Genomic DNA, 20,338 nt, shown 5'->3' with positions numbered 1-20,338 from the left:
TTGAGAGATTTATGGCCCTCGGAGAACAGATTGTTCGGGGAGCTCTGTCGTCGTCTCAGTGGCGCGAGGACGGGTTGGAGGGAGAACGAGAGATTATGAAGACATCGCTTGTCTCTGTCTTCGCCTCACATCTGCCTCCGAATCTCCCCACAAAGCTCATCCTGTTCCGGGAGGAAATCACACCTCTGGGATTAGACGAGCTCCGGCACATATCTTGTGTCTTGTCACTGACTTCTGCTTTGGCCTATTGTCAGCAATGTGTACGCACAGACAAAACACAGCGCACCACCCCGAGCCCCCCATCATGATCCCGGCAACCTGCGAGAATTAAAAAAACAACAACTATCTTTCTTTGTTGACATTTTCCTCTGGCTCCACACTGATTATCTGCCGCCGATTACGATTCCCGCCTCGTGTCACATGTGAAGGAGCGCACAAACAAACTGTTTCAATGAGGGCAAAGACTTTGTTGCTGACTTTTTTTTTTTTTAAACTAAAACAAAACATTTTCCCAACATATGATAAACCAATAAACCCGCTCTACAAAAATATATATATGTATCATGACAAAATCAACAACTATTATAACTTTGGTGGGCAAGGGTGTGGCTTTTTGAAACTGGCAAATTCAAATCACATTTGGGAAGGGGGAAAAAAAAATGTGTAAATGCATCGTTATGATTCCAGAATGTATCTTTAAAGTTTTATTATTGTGAAAGCCCTGCGGGTGTGCACAATTTGGCAGTGTCACAAAAACTTAGCATGATTTTAGTTGCAGATGAAATGGTTTTAAAGAGGCGGACATTTTGGGAATGCTGGATGTGCGCAAACGGCTTCTGGAAATCTTGTTTACTGGAATGCCTGCTGACAGCTTCACGGCATGTGTGCCTGCATGGAGTAGACACCCCAGAGCAGAGATTCCGTCCTGGACCTCGACTCGAGCAGATGCGTTCTCAAGAGCCGAGCGCACATCCGCGAGATTTTATGACGAAGATATATCCCGTCGCTTTTATTCCTTCTCTGCGACAGCTTTCTGTCGACGTCGAACGCTTGGGTTTCAATTTTATGACGCGTCATCCTGACAGGAATGCACGCTGCACTTTTAAACCTCCGCTCAAGCTCACCTCGCGGTTGACCTTTTGAATTTGATTGACAATCCTCTATTTTAGAGTTGCATCGTGATTATTTTTCTTGCGCTGGATGAGGGAGTGTTACCACGGCAACGGGATGCAAAAGCCAAACTTCCAAGATGGCCGTCTGCCTGTGAATAGACGCATTCCTCAACGGCGGGGTATCTGCTTGTTGGGGTGCATGGGGGGAGGTTGGGGGGGTTGCTGGGGGTGTTGATGGTGGTCAGGAGGGTGTTTACTCCCAAAGGGGACTGTCTAAATAGTAGCCGCGGCTGTTTTAAGGACTTCCTGTGACTTGCTATTCCATAAAAGCCTAGTTAAATAAACAATCGCTTTCCCATTGGGGGCCGGCCGGGTGTCTGCGAGGGCCAGGGTTCATTCCGGGACCCCCGACATGTGGCTTTTTTTAAAAGAGTCTTGGCGCTCTCACAGGTCACCACACTCGCTTTCATTCACAAGTGCACGCGGTTGCGACAAATTACTTCCGAGGACAATAAGACTTTTATTCTCCGCTCACCTGAATGTACTTTTACACAAATCTTTGTCTTTGCCAGTTTCAGGATGAGACTAATGTTAGCTTATTTCATGAGACCAGCTAACTGCTAGCCGGACGTGAGAGATGAACTAGCATAGTGCTAGCAACATAGATGGAGTACAATTTGCGTATGAAGTGAAAAAATGTCACTCATTAAAAAAAAAAAAGCACTTTAGCTCAAATTGCCTTTTTCATTTGTTGGATTATGATCATATCCACTGACCGCACTCTAATGAGATCTATTTCACAACTTGTCACCTTCCAAAGACAATCGTGCTCTCATCTGATGGAGTGCAAACGAGTGAGACCTTACACACATTGATGGAATTCCCGGGGGGGACCACGACGGAAAGAGAGAGAGAGAGAGAAAGAGATCCCACGCCAGTGATGCAGAAAGCAGATGGAGAGAGGTGCGAGCACACACACACATATGCACACACACACACGTGTCTGTATCATGATATACAATATACACATTCAGCTTTTGTGTTGAGGGATTTGTTGAGTGTACGTTATGAAAGAGTGACATTTTCACACTACCGCTTTATGTCTTCACTTGCATTGAGTCAAATTGGAAAAACATTTGTCAACTTTGAACCCCGCTCACACGCAAAAGTAACGAGACACTCAGTAGAAAATGGAAAAATATTTGTCTCTTGAACCAGGGACGTGCAGAGGTGGGGGGGGGGGGGCAAGGGGGCTGTGGCTATCTAAAAATTGGTTTGTGTTTGTTATCTCTCTCCGCGTTTTAAAAGTTTTGGAGTTGAGAGCGTGCCTCTGGCAGAGTCGACCGTGGGCTACAACTGCTTTGCTCTACTCATAAACACTCCGTTGACACTTTTTGCCAGGTCGTTATCCTCACGCCAAAGGACGGCAGGGTCGCATGCATCCGCCGCAAACCACAAGAACCTCAATTGGACTCGTGCGTGTTCCAAGTATTCGTAAAATGTGCAAAATAATGCCAATTTTAATGACGAACGACAAAGACAAATGATTAACGTGGCCACTCTTCATGGTGGGACTTTTTTTTTTTCATTACTTGGTTCCCCCGCCTCGCTCGCCCACTTTTCTGTCTGTGACACGCATGCACTCACAGCGGACAACGAGGCGCTCTAAATCAGCCACGTCTACGGATGATTCGAAGGGAAGCTGTATTTTAGCGATGCAGGCGTAGCTAGCTAACTGTTTGTGATGAGTACAAAGGTCTTAAGAAAAATAGATGCCAGTTTAGCATTTTCCCGTTTTCAACATGAAAGTGTTGTAATCTGTTGACATGGAGCAAACAAGCCTCTATCGGTTAAATGTGGGTCAGAGGTCCTAGCACTTATACGTGAGTAAATACCGCTGAGATTGGGGGGGGGGGGGGACGAGGGCGGTGTTTGTGCTGTCAGCTTTGGTTCCCAGCGGTGGCCCCTCCCGCACGGCCGGCCCCTCCCTAGCCCTTTTGTGTGCGGAGCCCTGCTCCCCCGTGGACTCTCTGGCCTTTCACATGCGACTGTGTCCAATCACCGCCACCCCCTCGTTCCCCAAAACTTCAGACGTCTCCAAGCGGCCCGTCACTTCGAGAGAGGGACGAAAAGATGAAGCTCTCATAAAACACGCCCCCCTCGTAAGCTATTACAAACTAGCTGATAATGGCCGCTCGTGTTTTGTGGAAACTTCCTTGAATGCATCACACGGAAAAATCTTGTTCAAGGTCCAGAGTGAGCTGGAATTGAGTTGGGTGACGGAGGAATGTGGTTTCTCTCCGTGCCATGCTGGACGTCTGCTTTCACGTGCACTTGGCGCACCTGACATTTTAGTAGGCTAAATTTTTGCCTGCCGGAAGCACGTCTGAGTAGTGTAACGCAATTTCGATAAATACTTGTGTTCACACCCACAACGGTCTAAACACCCCTTTTTAAATGTGCCACGCCGCAGCAGCTTGCATGTACGGAAGAGGATTAGGGCCAGTGAAGAAAAAAAAAACGAGGGGTGAAAGGATTCTGACTTTATTCTCAGAATTCTGACTTTAAAGTGGGAATTCTGACTTTATTCTCAGAATTCTGAGAATAAAGTCAGAATTCTGAGAATAAAGTCAGAATTCCCACTTTAAAGTCAGAATTCTGAGAAAAAAAGTCAGAATTCTGACTTTAAAGTCAGAAATTGGGAATTCTGACTTTAAAGTCAGAATTCTGACTTTATTCTCAGAATTCTGACTTTAAAGTGGGAATTCTGACTTTAAAGTCAGAATTCTGACTTTATTCTCAGAATTCTGACTTTATTCTCAGAATTCTGACTTTATTCTCAGAATTCTGACTTTATTCAGAATTCTGAGAATAAAGTCAGAATTCTGACTTTAAAGTCAGAATTCCCACTTTAAAGTCAGAATTCTGAGAATAAAGTCAGAATTCTGAGAATAAAGTCAGAATTCTGAGAATAAAGTCAGAATTCTGACTTTAAAGTCAGAATTCCCAATTTCTGACTTTAAACTCAGAATTCTGACTTTATTCTCAGAATTCTGAGAATAAAGTCAGAATTCTGAGAATAAAGTCAGAATTCTGACTTTAAAGTCAGAATTCCCAATTTCTGACTTTAAACTCAGAATTCTGACTTTATTCTCAGAATTCTGACTTTAAAGTCGGAATTCTGACTTTATTCTCAGAATTCTGACTTTATTCTCAGAATTCTGAGAATAAAGTCAGAATTCCCACTTTAAAGTCAGAATTCTGAGAAAAAAAGTCAGAATCCTGTCACCCCTCGTTTTTTTTTTCTTCACTGGCCCTAATCCTCTTCCGTATGCATGGGTCTGTGAAGATACCAAAACTTAGTCTAGCCCGCCCCTGCGCAGATTTAGTCCACACATCCCGCCATAGTCACACTTGGCATGAAAATCGAGCTCGAACTTGGAATGAATTATGTATAAAAATTTGACCTGTCAAGGGAGCTTTATGGACAAAATCCTGTTTCGTTTGGTTGCCACGGAAATGAGATCATAGCAGAATTTGGGCAAATTGAAGTCTTCTTCCTCCTCCTTTGCTGTTTCTCTTTCTTTCCGTCAGACGTTTGCCGTTCTGTTGCCTTTGGACCGGCTCGCACCTGGCGAGGCTTCACCTGCCGTCTGAGACGTGTCGTGGCCTATGTGATCATCTTGTTGACTCACATCCACATGCACAACACATGGTTGTGTCGCAGCCCCAGCCGACTGACCAACATTTAGAATGGGTGCCAAAAAACGACCCTCTCGCCACACCCACATAGACTTTAATAAGCCTGGTTAAGAACACTATTTGATTGTGTGTTTTTCTGACTGCCGATTTACACACTTTTAACGACTCATTAAATATTAACAATAACAACGTGACTAAATGACCTTCACTAAATGACCTTTGTAATCTTTTTAATGAATGTAAATCAGACATCTAGGTCATCCTTGTGTGTTTTTCGGCCACATTCCGTCAAAGTGTTAATGCGATGCATACAATCCATTCGGGCAACAAAGTCCCTCCTAGGCCACCTCCTCCTTGCCGTCTTCCAAGATTCCACCTCCTGTCTCCGCCTCCTTCTTTCTCTCCCTCCCTCCCTCTCTCCGGTTCCCGGTGGGAGCAGCGTGCAAGCGAGCAGGGTTGGGACATTCCAGCCTGGCCGCTGCTGCTATGATCCACGGAGCGACCAGACACTGGCTCCAGAGGTGCGAGTGCAGCCCCAAACCGCCTCCCTCTGCTCGGCGGCTCCTGACAAGTGAGCGTGTGTAGTGGATTTTTTCTTCTTCTCCCGGTATGTTTTTGTTGATCGATACCAAATCCACGCAAGTGGAATAAGGTCCACACCTGTGAGAAGTGCTCCAGCGTCCACCAGCAACTGAGCGCCGTTTTTTTTTTTTTCTCCAATTTCTCTATTCATCGCACTTTGGTCCCGAAGTTTACGGACTCTTCTGCGGGACTGAAAGTCTCCACACTCTCCGGTGCGGTGGTCTCCGTGTCTTCCGCGTGGAATGGAGGGCCCCGCGCGGATTTTGCACCGTGAGAATGCGTTTGGCTGCTGATACGGCCCACGGCAACCAGCGCTCCTGGAAACAAGGTAAGAACATCGGCGAGAAGGTCGCACTGATTGTCCTCGGGGGCTCGAAGGACGGATGGGCGTCTGGCTAGCAGGCATGTTTGGAGAATAGTCGGGGAAGGAGGCTTGCTGAGTGACCGGAGAGTGTTGCTAAATCGCCGTGGAAAGTTCGGAGAGGGACCGCGGGGAAAACTCGCTGAGTGGCCGATGAAGGCTGCACGGAGAGCCGTGGAAAGTTCAGAGCCTTGTTGAATGAGAGCGAGACCGGAGGATGTTTGCAGTGGCCGACAAAGATTCACTATGAGGACCCGAGGAAGGCTTGCTGAGTGACCTAAAAGAGGCCGGGCAAGGTGCATTAGATCCCGGGGAAAGTTCTGACACCTAGCGGGGCAAGGCTCCCGAAACGATGTGTGGCTGGATTTGATAGAACTTTGTGATTCAACAAGTTTTTGCTCCTCACATTGACTACTTGCAAGACACCTTCAGGTGACTGCACGCAGGAAAAAATATTTCTGCACCGGAGAATATGACTAAAAATGGTTATTATGTCCTCAGTTGGCGTGCCGTGTCAACAACATTAATTCAGAAAAAAAAAAAGAGTCCAAACATGGAGCGTTGAATCATCACTTTGTACCAAAAGAAAACTTGCAGTTACACTTTGGGGAGCCATATTTCCGCCACATTAATTCTGCTGAGAAGTTTTTCTCTCAGCTCAGAGAGTTTTGATTGTTTTAAATCGAGTGTGGCGTGATACAGCGCCCAAAGACTACTTTTGAATCTGCATGGATTAAAGTAGATTTAGGTTTGTCATCATAATTAGAAGACTGATTTGTACTTGTAAAGCTCTATAAATCTACACAGTACTACTGATATCCCCCCCCCCCCTAAGACAGGAATAATTTCTTGGGCTTTTAATTTGACAACTGTGCTAGAATCATTAGGAAAAAATATTAAATCATGTTTTGTCTTATTTTTTGTTGTTGCTGATTAATATGTCACATTCGCATAATTGCTGTTGTAGTGTAAGTACATTGCAAGGTAGTTGATGAATGGCTATCCACTTTCATGTTTTTTGTCAGTAAACTGAACACTCCAAACAAGTGATGGGGAACAAAGGATCCAATGGAGGCGCAGCATCGGGGTGACACACATGGGCGCCCGCGCATAAAAAACGCCTCCAAGTTCAAACGCCGGCCGCCGCTTTGTGGTGTCAATGGGCGACAAGCAGACACTTCCGACGCCTTTCAAATCCTTTCAGGGATCGCTGATATCGACGGGTTGCTCTTTTGTTGCACCGAATCACGTGGAAATCCTCATTACGGTGTTTTCTTTCAATTCTGGCCCCCCAAATTTGTATAACAGCAGTTTTTTTTGCACAAATTCCCTCCTAGTGTCGTCATTGTTGAGTTGTCCTTTATCCCGCGCAAATTATCAGAAACAAAACAAAATTAAAACGTGGTATACCGAAAAATGATACCATACCACATCAAGGTCAAGCACCAGTGTATTTAATCACAATTTTTATTTTTTTTGTTTGTGTTGCGATGCTAACACCACTGTTAGCCGCCCTGTCTTGATTCCTGGTTTTGTTTCCACGAATGCAGGGACATTAATTAGCCATTAGCGGGCCCAACTCATTTCGGACAGGCCATGAACAAAGCACAACGGTGCGATTAAGCCACTTTTTTTACTATTAGTGTGCCCGCTAATGACAAACACATGTTGCCGTAGCAAAGCTATGTTAAGTGGGTAATTTTCAATGGGAGCGTGTAATGGTACCAAGCTCACACAGGCAACACATGCGCTATTAGAACCACACAAGAACTTTAAAGTCCACCCGCCGGGTTTCCATAGCAATGAGGACAAGTACTGATACACCGTGCGATAGCTATTAGCATTACACCCCCACCCCCCCAGCTTTTACTGTACCTGCTAGCAAAATATGCTAATCATGCTTGTGTGTTGTGCTGACAACCTGCCTGTTAGTCTACCATTCAGTTGCGGCTTTCTAATCAGGTTAGTTATTATTTGCGAGCCTGTTTATTAAAACGATTGATTTTAGTTAATAATAGTCGGACGGAATTTTCCTTGACTGTTGTTTGCTGTCCAACCAGACGACTAGCAGCGAGGGGTTAACATCGCTTCTTCTCCGCTAGCAAGGCGTTACAAGAATAGCCCCGAATAGGTATGTTTTTCACAAGAATGTTTTTTAAATATTTCATTAACAGATCACTGTGGGCCTCATTTTGTAAATCAAAGCATGGTTTGCTTGTTTATTTGAGCTCGCACTTCATTCTGTCACTGAGTTGACCTCTGCCTGAGAGAAGTCCCAAGAGCCATAAAAACACCGATTTTTTTTCTTCACTGTCACAATATTTTGACGTAGGGAATGACCGTCTCTCCAAATCGCCTTCTGTATCCTAAATAGCCAAATGATTCAAAATTAGCTTCCGGGCATTTTGACCTCAACTTCTCCATCAAGCCTGTTAGCGAACGCCGGCAGCCATTTATCAAGGCCCGGGCCCCCGTCGGGAGGAAGTTGGAGGGGAGGTGGCGGAGTGCCAAAAAAGCCCCCATGATCATGGACTCTCCGAGTGCTGATTGACAACACCCAGCAGTCAGGAGTAGCTGAGGGAGAGCGTCAAGGAATGACGAGCTATACTCAAAATTGAGTCCATGTGATGGTTTCCAGGTAATAATAGAGATTCAGACATTTAAATACTACATTTACACCATCTTGTAAAGTGGGAAAAATTGGCCAGTAGATTAGCATCAAGACAAGTAGCTATGCTATGCTATGTCTATTTACTATTCATAGAGGCAATCATAAACATTTTCAATCAATCAGCAACTGTCAGTTTTTCTTTATTTGTGCATTACTGCAACACTTAAATGACAAATATAGACTGGAGTGATTGCAAAGGCAAACAAGCAACTTTTTTTTCAAGCAGATGTTCCACAACGGCCGCTGGGCAAGGGCGAGGCGGTACCGGCTGGATGCGAGCCCGGCTCAGAGGTCTGCTTCTTCTCTGAGGTTTTGCATGTTGGTGTCATGAAAATACAGACTGGCTCGAAATATACCCCGAGAACGATAAGAGGACGCAAACCACAAACGCGCAACTCAAGAAATGACCGTCGAAGTCGACGTCAAACGGGGTCTTCTTCAACTCGTCTGTGCTGCTGCGTGAAGCCGCCTCCTTAAGCCACGCTATTTGAAGTGACTATAAATACCCTTTATTATGTACTTGGAACCATCTGAGGGAGCGCCTTTTGGCGAGCTGTGACGTGCGGCAAACATGTTGCAGAGCGCCACGTGGGCTTTGACATAAAACAAAAATACCTTGTTGGGGTTCATTGTGTCTGGTGTGAACTTAAATCCTCAGCATCTTCCTGTTTGCGAGATTCCCGAAAGCCAGCCGACTAAATATGCCTCGGCGGCGGGGCCCCTAGTGAGCTTTTTTTTTTTTTTTTTCTATAGACCGCAGCTTTCTATTTCAAATGTTTCGAAAGCCATCAAGTCACATCTGACTTCGGTTTCGGTGCGGACTATATTAAGGCCGAAACGAGCGGCCATCGGGGACTTTGTTGTCCCGCCGATCGGCGGCTTGGCGGATTCGGGCTAAACTGCGGCTTCCATCGGCCCCAAGGCGTTGTTTGGCACCGATCTGTGGAATATTGGCCTTCTGTGATAATCATTCACTGTCTTCTCTATTGCGGTCCACGGTAGCAGTTTCTAAGCGACACAAACCCAGAGCTTCTCCATTAAGCTACCAAAAGTGCTAGAATTTCAAACGCATTGATGTGGATATTTTTTCCAGCCACTCATTTTCTACTGCGCTGTTTATTATTTCTTTATACAGTTTTGTCATTTTCGCATCAATCACTCCGTCGAGTCCGCTTACGAAAGATGGCACACGCGACATGAGACCACGCCCTCTCGGTTGCTGACAGGAGGTCTTGTTATCCTTGGCCTCGGCTGTTGGATTTTTCGAGACGTTCTGAGCCAGTGCCAGGAAATTGAGACTCGGCCGACACGTTTGTTTATTGACGCCAGACGGTTTGTTTTGTGATCTCCTGTTTGGCGCGCAACAAGCAAGAGTAGCGAGGATAAACATTTTGACAAACTATAAGGAGCATTTGCGGACGCTGCATATTTGTCTTTGAGTGCTGGTTTGTTTGGGTTTTTGCAAGAGATTTGTACGTCGGTGAGGAAGACTGATTATATTTAACCTCTTCACAAATGTTTGTTTTTATTCTGGCGGGCCAACCGGAGCAGTTGCAGAGAAGGTTCTTCATCCTGTAAATCGTCGCCATGCCCCCGCAACGTGAGGAACACCACATAGACCCATTTATCACGAGTTTCTCCCAAAGTCTGCTTTCCTTTGACTTTCTTAAAAGAAAACACATTAATATTTGGTTTTCAAGTTTTTGGGCATTGGCCATGGATCTATCAGGAGGAGGCTGACCAGAGAATGTTGTCTACCGCTTGTTGCCGTGGAGACATGTACACTGATGGAATCCAGGAGCGTCGGGAGGGGGGGGGGGGTGGCAGCTGGATCAGATCACTGCATGCCCGACACAACAGATTCCAACTCCCTTCGGAGAAGGTGAACTTTCTGGCAAACTTGATCCTCCCCTTGCATCAACGCCTTTTCGCCATCATCTGTGTAGTCCAAACTGACTCGGAGGAATGTCTCACCTGGTGCGGGGAGTCAGACTCTTGGCACATGTCGGGGGTATTATAACACTCCCCACGGGCATAAAGCCCCCCTCGGGCATTCCTCTCTTCCATCGAAATTACCTTTTGGTCGGAGCAGACGTCCCGTTGTGGGTTGAAAGGCCTGTGAAGTCAGCTGGAAGGACCCGAGCGCTCCCACAAAGGCGTCGGGTTGTTAGTTACTTTGCAAAAGGTCCGGAGGTGGCCTTGTATGGCGGCGATACCCTGGGATCCGTTTCCCGTGTCCGAGGCCCTTATTGAGTTTCGTCACTGTTGGCTAATCCGGCTCTGAGGACCTTGGGAAACGAGTGGACCTCCCACTGGCCCCCGCCCCCTCCCTCGCAGATTCCCAAGGGAAACAAGACAATGCAGAACAAACTCCAATTAAGAGCAGCCGAACATACTGTACCATTCAGCCACGGTCTCATCGGCCTCCTCCCCTTCTTTTGCCTCTGCTTTCGCGGCCAAAAAGCCTCAGGGTGGAATTAGCGTCATCTCCCGAGTCTCGGCCGTGCCACTTTGAGGAGGGGGGGGGCAGTGTGTGTCCTTGGTAAACAAGGCTTTGTGGGATGTGACTGTCTGATCCCCCAAGGCCTCCCATTTTCATTCCTGATCCTGCATCGCAGCCACGGCGTCACGGCCGCGGCGTCTCGAGACCTGTCTGACCTCGTCATCACCCCAGCGCCCCCTCAACGGTCCACTTTCTATCCTCTTGCGGCCGAGACCATCCAAGTTTAACGACTCCCCTCTCTTCTTCCTCTGGAGCTAATTCCTTGCGCTGATTCCAAATCACGCCTCTTTCTTTGAATGGGTGAAGCAGATGGTGTTAGCCCGATGCCTCCACTCATTAGTTTCCGTCGTGGCCCCAGACTGCATCGGCCAGTTCATTCTGACGAATAATGGACCCCCTGGAGTTTCTTTCCGCAAGGAGACTCTTTCTGGAAGTTCAGAGATACAACGACTCACGAAGGCCATACCCAATGAGTTAATGGGTCTTGATTTGAGGTATGAGCAAGCTTCAGATAGCCGTTGAGGCTTGGCAAATGGAGACCTTTTTGTACCCTCACCCCCCTTCTCCGTCTTCTTGTTTTTGCGTTTATCTCCTATCGTTGCGTCTGTCCTGTCCGCCGGCTTTGCCTCCCTGTTGAGTTTAGGAATGCAGACTCCCTTCGCGGATCCGAGGGGGCGAGTGCGGGCAGGTTCGGGGTATAGCATGCCGGTCGGCTTCCGTTAGCAGGTCAGATCAGTCGACCGGCGCACCAGGATTGACCTGAAAAGATCATCGTCTTTACATCGTCCTTTCTCGCAGCGCCTAATTGCCTCGTGGAGTTTTCTGGATTTGGTTTCTGTGTCGGTGTCAGTGCGGTGAGGAGATTTGATCTTCCCACTGGCTTACATTGTTTGTCATTGGCTTCCACTCAGCTGTGCCGTCTTGTGAAGCTGAGTCGAGAGCGCCAGTTGCGACGTGTTGTGCCTCTGCCCCACAGCTCTTTGATGCTCCAGCGCATCCCTTTTACCCAATGAGAAAGGGGTATGGGCCGGGCCCACATGGGGGCTTAAAGGAGTTCCTGCAGGTGCTCCGACACACGGTACACTTGAACCCCCTTCCCCCCCTGATCCTCCTTTGCTTTCCCTGAGGGCAACCTGTCACTGTGTTTATTTTCTCTTGTGTCAGGACCTTCACTCCCTCTTTATCCACCAGTTGTGGAGATGGATGACTCTATCCCCGTGTTAGAGTTGTGCATCACAGTGAATAGAAGGTGCTAGCCTACCTCCCTTATAGTGGGAACGTAATTTCGATCTCTTTGTGTGTCTTGACATGTGAAGAAATTGACAATAAAGATCTAGTGTGTTCCTTGAGAAAAAAAATGGATGATTTCAATTTTTAGTACTTTTCAGTCGAATACTTTTTAAACCTGTCTGCACACTTCTTCTCTGGTTTTAGCATTTAGCGGTTATGCTAACGATCAGAATAAAATACAGTATCTGGAGCATTAAATTGCAGCTAATTAGTTAGTTATAAATAAAATAAAGTGACTTTGGTCTAGAATACTTTTTGTAGCAGCCTGGACACCTCTTCTGTGGCGCTATCCCTTAGCATTGTTGCTAGCGCTACGTTTCAGAGTTGTATGCAGTATCTGGAACATTAAATTACAGATAGTTACAAATTAAGTGACTCTTTTGATGTCAGAACATCTGCTTTTCAGTTTATTATAGTGTTTGGACCAGCCTGGATACTTCTAATGCTGCTTTTTGCGTCCAAAAAAAGTGTTGACGGGACAGGTAGCCGCACCCTCAGCAATGCCTTGCCGCCAGCATGGGTCGGAGCCTCGCTAATGGGATTTTGGGTTTGACACCAGATATCCTAGCGGCGTGTGTGTCTTCATGGTGGCGGATGTCAGCGAAAAGTCAAGCAGATAAGCGGGAAGATGGATGCCCTCGTGCGTTTCCTCACAGCGCCAGATGGACGGGGCCGATAGGCAGCTGTGTGTGTGTTTATACAAGGGCGACCGGTCGCCATAGCGCCGGAAGGAACGGATGGCAGGCGGTTAGCGTATAGCGCAAAGGGGGGGGGGGTGCAGACTTTTGTGCTCAAGGGCCACTTATTAATTTCATGAAACGGACAGATTTGTAGATATAGACAAAAATAATATGTACTGTTTAATAGTTTGACATGTATTTGAAAAAAGAAATCAATAAAATGACCATTTTAAAGGACCAAATTAGGATAACCTGCAAATTTTATGTAAATGCTCGAAGGGCCAGACTAGAGAACAACCCATTCCTGGTATACAGTAGACTTAGGGACGGGGTCCCGTGTTTTGTCGACCCCCCCCCCCCCTTATTATTGTAATTATATATCATGAATCCAGCAAGCCTGGGGCCTGTCGCAGCATGTGGCGTGGCGATGCGGTTTTGATGTGAGATGCCACAAAGTATACGTGACGCCAGATTACACAGAAGCCCGCTGAAATCCAAACTCTGTTGCCTTAGTGCTTTCATTGTTTCTTTAAGCACTTAAACACCTGTTTTTCCAGGATGTGTGCGAGTGTGTGTGTGCGCTCAAGTGTGTGTGTGACAATAATATTGGACTCTGACTGATTCCTTTTGAATCACAGTCAGACAAGATTGATACTGAACAGCTTACATTTGGCCAAAAGTGGCTTTCAAATAGCATGACATAAATAGCATTAGCTTTAGCCCGAGCCTCGCACTCCCTGCGGTGCCCCCATCCCGACACTCGTCATCTTTTTTAATTTGCCCCCTCGGCTTGGCTCTTCCGCTGAAGCACGGCCATCAATATCACAGCTGGGCGGCCATTGTGGTTTTCTCGAGCCCTGGTTACCGAGCAGGAACCCCGGGATCAAAGCCCGGCCTGGATTACTCTTGGAAAGAGAAGGATGAGGAGAAAGGGGGATGAGATGTGGGCGGGGGCTGCTTGTAAAGGATGGAGGAATGCTTCTTAATACGCCCCCCCCCCCCCCTCTTTTTTTGGGGCTGGTCCAGCGGGGACCGCTGAGGGACGTCAGGCTAGAGTGAATCTATGAGGACGCAGAGCCGTGTGACAGTGCTATAAAGAGTGACTGCATACTTCCCCCCCCCCATATTGGTGTCAAGGAAGTACAGTGAGATGCTCCTTCTCTTCTTTCAGGTCGGTCAATCGAAGGAGGGCGTGCACGCCGAGCGATCACGGCTGCGGGTAGGGGTTCGAGGGCGCCATGGACGGTGGCCTCAGGGTCTTCCTGTCCACTCTGCTCTGTCTCAGTCAAGACCTGCTTGTCACCTGCACACGTCAGTTACCTTTGCTTGTCTGTCTGTCTGGTTTCCATCTGGTTCTCCTCCATTCATCACCCACTCTCTTTCCATCCTCAGTTCACTGTCCATCTTTCCGCTCTGAGCCAGCCTCGTTGGTCCAGAGTCCGGGTTCCCCGGCCCGCCTGCGCTGCGCCACCAACCCCCAGTCGGCGGAGCTCTCCTGGCGCTTCCGGGGCGAACCTCTGCTCAGTGACACCCTGCCCGGCGTGGAGCTGAATGACGGGACGCTCACCATCGCTAATCTGCAGCGCGCCCACGTCGGCGTCTACCAGTGCGTGGCGCGCTCAGGACACGGGCTGGCCGTCGCCAGCCGCTACGCACGTGTGGACTTGGCAGGTACGTGGAAGTACCGGGGGCCATCGCCCTGTCGGTCCCCCCCTTTGCTCACCACTGCTCATAAGACTTGAAAAATCTAGTCTTTGTCGTTTGTTCCTTGCCGCCACCGCATTAAAGTAGCGAGGCAGCAAGCCAGGAAGTTGCTTTTGAAAAGGGCGAGGACGCCTGCCGCCGAGCGGCGACGGGAAGGAAGCAGAAGGAGTTTTGACATCCTTAATGAGCCTTTGGGTTTTCCTTTGCTCAGTCATTACAGCACTCGCCGCTTCCTAATGTTCCGTCTGTGTCGGGCCTCGCAGAAATCTCCCAGTACGAAGACAGCCGGCGCCGCTCGCTGTCCGTCCAGGTCGGCGATGCGGCAATCGTCGAGTGTCCTCTGCCCCGTAGCGTGCCGCCGGCCTTCCCCCGGTTACGAGTGCGGGGCGAGCGCGTCGAGGCGTCCACAGGTTCTTTTTTCAGACTTTATTTTATTCTTTTTTTGAAACCTTGTTGTTGACCGACTGTCTCTCTTATTAGACGACTACTTAGTCCTTCCGTCCGGCAACCTTCAGATCCCGTCCGCCTCGTTGCACCATCGGGGCGTCTACAAGTGCGGCTCGTACAATCCGGTCACCGGGGAAACCGTCATGCAGACCCACGGTACCAAAATCTCTGTCCGACGTAAGTCCCGCTAGAATTTTTTTAGTTTATTTTTTTATAAGTACAGTATTTGATGTCTTTATGTGTTGTTTTTAGATGCAGATTCCCCCTCTTCTCCAGCGAGGATAGTTTATCCCACCAGCCCCAAGAATGTGACACTGCAGCGGTCCCAGTCGTACACGCTGGAGTGCGTAGTTTCCGGAAGTCCGGCGCCGTCGTCCACGTGGTTCAAGAACGGCGAGCGGGTCCGACTGGGGCCTTCGTTGCGACACCTGCGTGACAATTTGGAATTTGTCTCCGTGACGACAGACGACAACGGAGTATACGTTTGCGCCGTTGAGAGCGAGCAAGGGACGGTGATGAGCGCCAACTACACTGTGAACATCCTCGGTGAGGACTCGGAAGCTTTTTTATTTTGAGAACCGTTGTTCTAAAAGTCTGATGGGGAAACCGATTCGTAGAACCCGCTTCCATCCTGGTGGGCCTCGCCGACCAGCGCGTCGCTGTCGGCTCAACCGCACGTTTCAGCTGCGTGGCCGCGGGCAGCCCCGCCCCCGACATCACCTGGCTGTTCAACGCTGAGCCCGTGCCCGCCTCGCACCGGGTACGGATTTCAGAAGGCCAGCTGGTCATCTCGGGTGTGGTGCCGCGGGATCAAGGCGTGTACCAATGTCTGCTGGACAACGATATCGGGTCGGCGCAGTCGTCGGGAATGCTGAGTGTGCAGTCAGGTATGTCAGAAAAAACAAAAAAAAAATGTTGTGAAATCGGTGCTTAAGGTTACTTCAGGTCACTTGTACAGTGACGTAGTCGGCGAAAGTAAACATCTCAACAGAAACCGTGCTGTAAAGAGTTAAGCTGTCCACGTCTGGAGGCGGTCCTCACGCTTGGGGGTGGCGTATCGCGCCAAGGCCGCCCTCCTTCTCCCCGAGCTGGATCGTGAGAGTGAGCTTTGTGCACGCCGCCCGGGGATAAGCCCCCGCGGATGCTGGAATGCGAGGAGTAGCTGTGAAGGGTTAGGACGGGGGGCAGACCACCCCGGCTGTCAACGTGCTACACAACCGCCTTGTATTTACGTGGTGGCGTCCTTCCACCCCTCCGTTCCATCCACTCCTCCCTCCCTCCATCCCTGCGTGGTGTTTCCCCTGGAAGATGCAAGCAGAAAGAATGCAAAGATGATAAGAGCGTTTGTGTTGGGAGGTACCGGCCAGTCAGTTTTAACCAGTGATCCAAAACATTCCGCTTGTACGTTGCAAAAACTCATTTGACAATCCAAATATTTCTTCTCCATCGATGCACTGACCAATCAAAGCTGCATTACGTATAGCTAGTTCCGCCTTGAATCCCTCGTGGCTTTGTTCTCCCTTTCTGCCTTGAAAGACTTCCTTTAACGTATGGGATCACTTCCTTGACATCTTTCCTCTGGCGGGGCAGCCTCAGGGCTACATAGAGAATTTCTCTCCGCTATTTTAATGGCCCCCTCCATGAGTCGTCACCTTATCGTGGTGGAGGGGTTTGCGTGCCCCTATGATCCTAGGAGCCATGTTGTCTGGGGCTTCATGCTCCTGGTAGGGTCACCCATGGCAAACGGGTCCTAGGTGAGGGGCCAGACAAAGCACGGCTCAAAAAGCCCCTTATGATGAAGAAGAGATATGGAAACAGATTTCCCTCGCCCGGACGCGGGTCACCGGGGCCCCCCTCTGGAGCCAGGCCTGGAGGCGGGGCTCGAAGGCGAGCGTCTGGTGGCCGGGCCTGCGCCCATGGGGCCCGGCCGGGCAAAGCCCGAAAAGGAAATGTGGGTCCCCCTTCCCATGGGCTCACCACCTGTGGGAGGGGCCAAAGGGGTCGGGTGCAGTGCGAGCTGGGCGGCGGCCAAAGGCAGGGACCTTGGCGGTCTGATCCCCGGCTGCAGAAGCTGGCTCTTGGGACATGGAATGTCACCTCTCTGGCTGGAAAGGAGCCCGAGCTGGTGTGCGAGGCAGAAAAGTTCCGACTAGATATAGTCGGACTTGCCTCCACGCACAGTTTGGGTTCCGGTTCAAGCCCTCTCGAGAGGGGCTGGACTCTCTTCCACTCTGGAGTTGCCCACAGTGAGAGGCGTCGAGCAGGTGTGGGTATACTTATTGCCCCCCGGCTGGGCGCCTGCACATTGGGGTTCACCCCGGTGAACGAGAGGGTAGCCTCCCTCCGCCTTCGGGTGGGGGGACGGGTCCTGACTGTTGTTTGTGTCTATGCACCAAACGGCAGTTCAGAGTACCCACCCTTTTTGGAGTCCCTGGAGGAGGTGCTGGAGAGCGCTCCTTCTGGGGACTCCATCGTTCTACTGGGTGACTTCAATGCTCACGTGGGCAATGACAGTGAGACCTGGAAGGGCGTGATTGGGAGGAACGGCCCCCCCGATCTGAACCCGAGCGGTGTTCTATTATTGGAATTCTGTGCTCGACACGGATTTTCTATAATGAACACCATGTTCAAACATAAGGGTGTCCATGTGTGCACTTGGCACCAGGACACCCTAGGCCGCAGTTCGATGATCGACTTTGTAGTCGTGTCATCGGATTTGCGGCCGCATGTTTTGGACACTCGGGCGAAGAGAGGGGCGGAGCTGTCAACTGATCACCACCTGGTGGTGGGTTGGCTCCGATGGTGGGGGAAGATGCCGGTCCGACCTGGCAGACCCAAACGTTCTGTGAGGGTCTGCTGGGAACGTCTGGCGGAATCCCCTGTCAGGAAGAGCTTCAACTCCCACCTCCGGCAGAACTTTTCCCAGGTCCCGGGGGAGGCGGGGGACATTGAGTCCGAGTGGACCTTGTTCCGCGCCTCCATTGTTGAGGCGGCCGACCGGAGCTGCGGCCGTAAGGTCATTGGTGCCTGTCGTGGCGGCAATCCCCGAACCCGCTGGTGGACACCGGCGGTAAGGGATGCCGTCAAGCTGAAGAAGGAGTCCTATCGGGCCGTTTTGGCCTGCGGGACTCCCGAGGCAGCTGACAGGTACCGGATGGCCAAGCGGAACGCGGCTTCGGCGGTTGCTGAGGCAAAAACCCGGGCGTGGGAGGAGTTTGGCGAGGCCATGGAGAATGACTTCCGGACGGCTTCGAGGAAATTCTGGTCCACCATCCGGCGTCTCAGGAGGGGGAAGCAGTGCAACGTCAACACTGTTTACAGTGGAGATGGCGTGCTGCTGACCTCGACTAGGGACGTCGTGTGTCGGTGGGGAGAATACTTCGAAGACCTCCTCAATTCCACCGACACGCCTTCCATTGTGGAGGCAGGGCATGGGGACTCTGAGGCGGACTCTCCAATCTCTGGGGTTGAAGTCACTGAGGTAGTTAAAAAACTCCTCGGTGGCAAGGCCCCGGGGGTGGATGAGATCCGCCCGGATTTCTTAAGGGCTCTGGATGTTGTGGGGCTGTCATGGCTGACACGTCTCTACAGCATCGCGTGGACATCGGGGACAGTGCCTCTGGATTGGCAGACTGGGGTGGTGGTTCCCCTCTTTAAGAAGGGGGACCGGAGGGTGTGTTCCAATTACAGGGGAATTACACTCCTCAGCCTCCCTGGGAAGGTCTATTCAGGGGTGCTGGAGAGGAGGGTCCGTCGGGAGGTCGAACCTCGGATTCAGGAGGAACAGTGTGGCTTTCGTCCTGGCCGTGGAACAGTGGACCAGCTCTTCACCCTCAGCAGGATCCTCGAGGGTGCATGGGAGTTCGCCCAACCAGTCCACATGTGTTTTGTGGACTTGGAGAAGGCGTTCGACCGTGTCCCTCGGGAGGTTCTCTGGGGGGTGCTTCGGGAGTACGGGGTACCGAGCCAACTGATAAGGGCGGTTCGGTCCCTGTATCATCGATGCCAGAGTTTGGTCCGCATTTCCGGCAGTAAGTCGGATTCGTTCTCAGTGAGGGTTGGACTCCGCCAAGGCTGCCCTTTGTCACCGATTCTGTTCATAGTTTTTATGGACAGAATTTCTAGGCGCAGCCGAGGCGTTGAGGGTGTCCGGTTTGGGGACCTCAGCATCGCGTCTCTGCTTTTTGCAGACGACGTGGTGCTGTTGGCTTCTTCAGGCCGTGATCTCCAGCTCTCACTGGAGCGGTTCGCAGCCGAGTGTGAAGCGGTCGGGATGAGGGTCAGCACCTCCAAATCCGAGTCCATGGTCCTCGATCGGAAAAGGGTGGAATGCCCTCTCCGGATCGGGGATGAGATCCTGCCCCAAGTGGAGGAGTTTAAGTATCTTGGGGTCTTGTTCACGAGTGAGGGGAGGATGGAGCGCGAGATCGACAGGCGGATCGGTGCAGCGTCGGCAGTAATGCGGACTTTGTACCGGTCCGTCGTGGTAAAGAGAGAGCTGAGCCAAAAGGCAAAGCTCTCAATTTACCGGTCGATTTACGCTCCTACCCTCACCTATGGTCACGAGCTATGGGTCGTGACTGAAAGAACGAGATCCCGGATACAAGCGGCCGAAATGAGTTTTCTCCGCAGGATGTCCGGGCTCTCCCTTAGAGATAGGGTGAGAAGTTCGGTCATCCGGGAGAGACTCGGAGTAGAGCCGCTGCTCCTCCACGTAGAGAGGAGCCAGATGAGGTGGCTCGGGCATATCATCAGGATGCCTCCTGGACGCCTCCCTGGGGAGGTGTTCCGGGCATGTCCCACCGGTAGGAGACCCCGGGGACGACCCAGGACGTGCTGGAGAGACTATGTCTCTCAGCTGGCCTGGGAACGCCTTGGGATCCCCCGGGATGAGCTAGATGACGTGGCTGGGGAGAGGGAAGTCTGGGAGTCCCTCCTGAAGCTGCTGCCCCCGCGACCCGACCCCGGATAAGCGGAAGAAGATGGATGGATGGATGGATATTTTAATGGCCCGTGTGGGGAATGCGTGGCAGCTGGCGACGTTCCCGGAATCAGGTTTAGTCTTACCAGCTCCCGGCTTGTTTACTTTTGCAAAGTGCAGCCGCGCCGTGCTCACGCGTGCGTTTCTGACAATGTCAGAAGGTGCCATGATCCAAATGTTTGGATCGTAACGGACTGTTGTTCTTTACTTTTAGCACGCGTGACAAAGTCTTGGCGGTTAGCGCTGAGCCGCCATCACAAAGCAAAAACAAAGTGCGCTATGGTTCTACAAGAAACACTTTCTCT

General features: G+C 50.2%; 1 protein-coding gene across 10 annotated transcripts in view; it reads left to right on the top strand.

Annotated features, from left to right (window-relative positions):
• cdon (cell adhesion associated, oncogene regulated) overlaps positions 1-20,338 on the top strand; it is a 45,469-nt gene that overhangs the window by 19,223 nt on the left and 5,908 nt on the right. For 4 of the 10 annotated variants that reach the window (XM_061280238.1, XM_061280233.1, XM_061280235.1 and 1 more), the window contains 8 exons: positions 1,933-2,075; positions 4,707-5,724; positions 14,073-14,212; positions 14,294-14,572; positions 14,869-15,015; positions 15,086-15,229; positions 15,305-15,598; positions 15,670-15,939. In XM_061280238.1, coding sequence (XP_061136222.1) covers positions 14,140-14,212; positions 14,294-14,572; positions 14,869-15,015; positions 15,086-15,229; positions 15,305-15,598; positions 15,670-15,939 — 1,207 coding nt within the window. In that variant the 5' untranslated portion in view covers positions 1,933-2,075; positions 4,707-5,724; positions 14,073-14,139. The other 6 variants (XM_061280239.1, XM_061280237.1, XM_061280234.1 and 3 more) reach the window with 6 other exon arrangements.

The sequence above is a fragment of the Syngnathus typhle genome, linkage group LG6 (genome assembly GCF_033458585.1).
Source record: "Syngnathus typhle isolate RoL2023-S1 ecotype Sweden linkage group LG6, RoL_Styp_1.0, whole genome shotgun sequence".
Lineage (NCBI taxonomy): Eukaryota > Metazoa > Chordata > Actinopteri > Syngnathiformes > Syngnathidae > Syngnathus > Syngnathus typhle.
The sequence above is the reverse complement of the archived record's forward strand: the minus strand, read 5'-3'. Positions and strand labels throughout refer to the sequence as shown.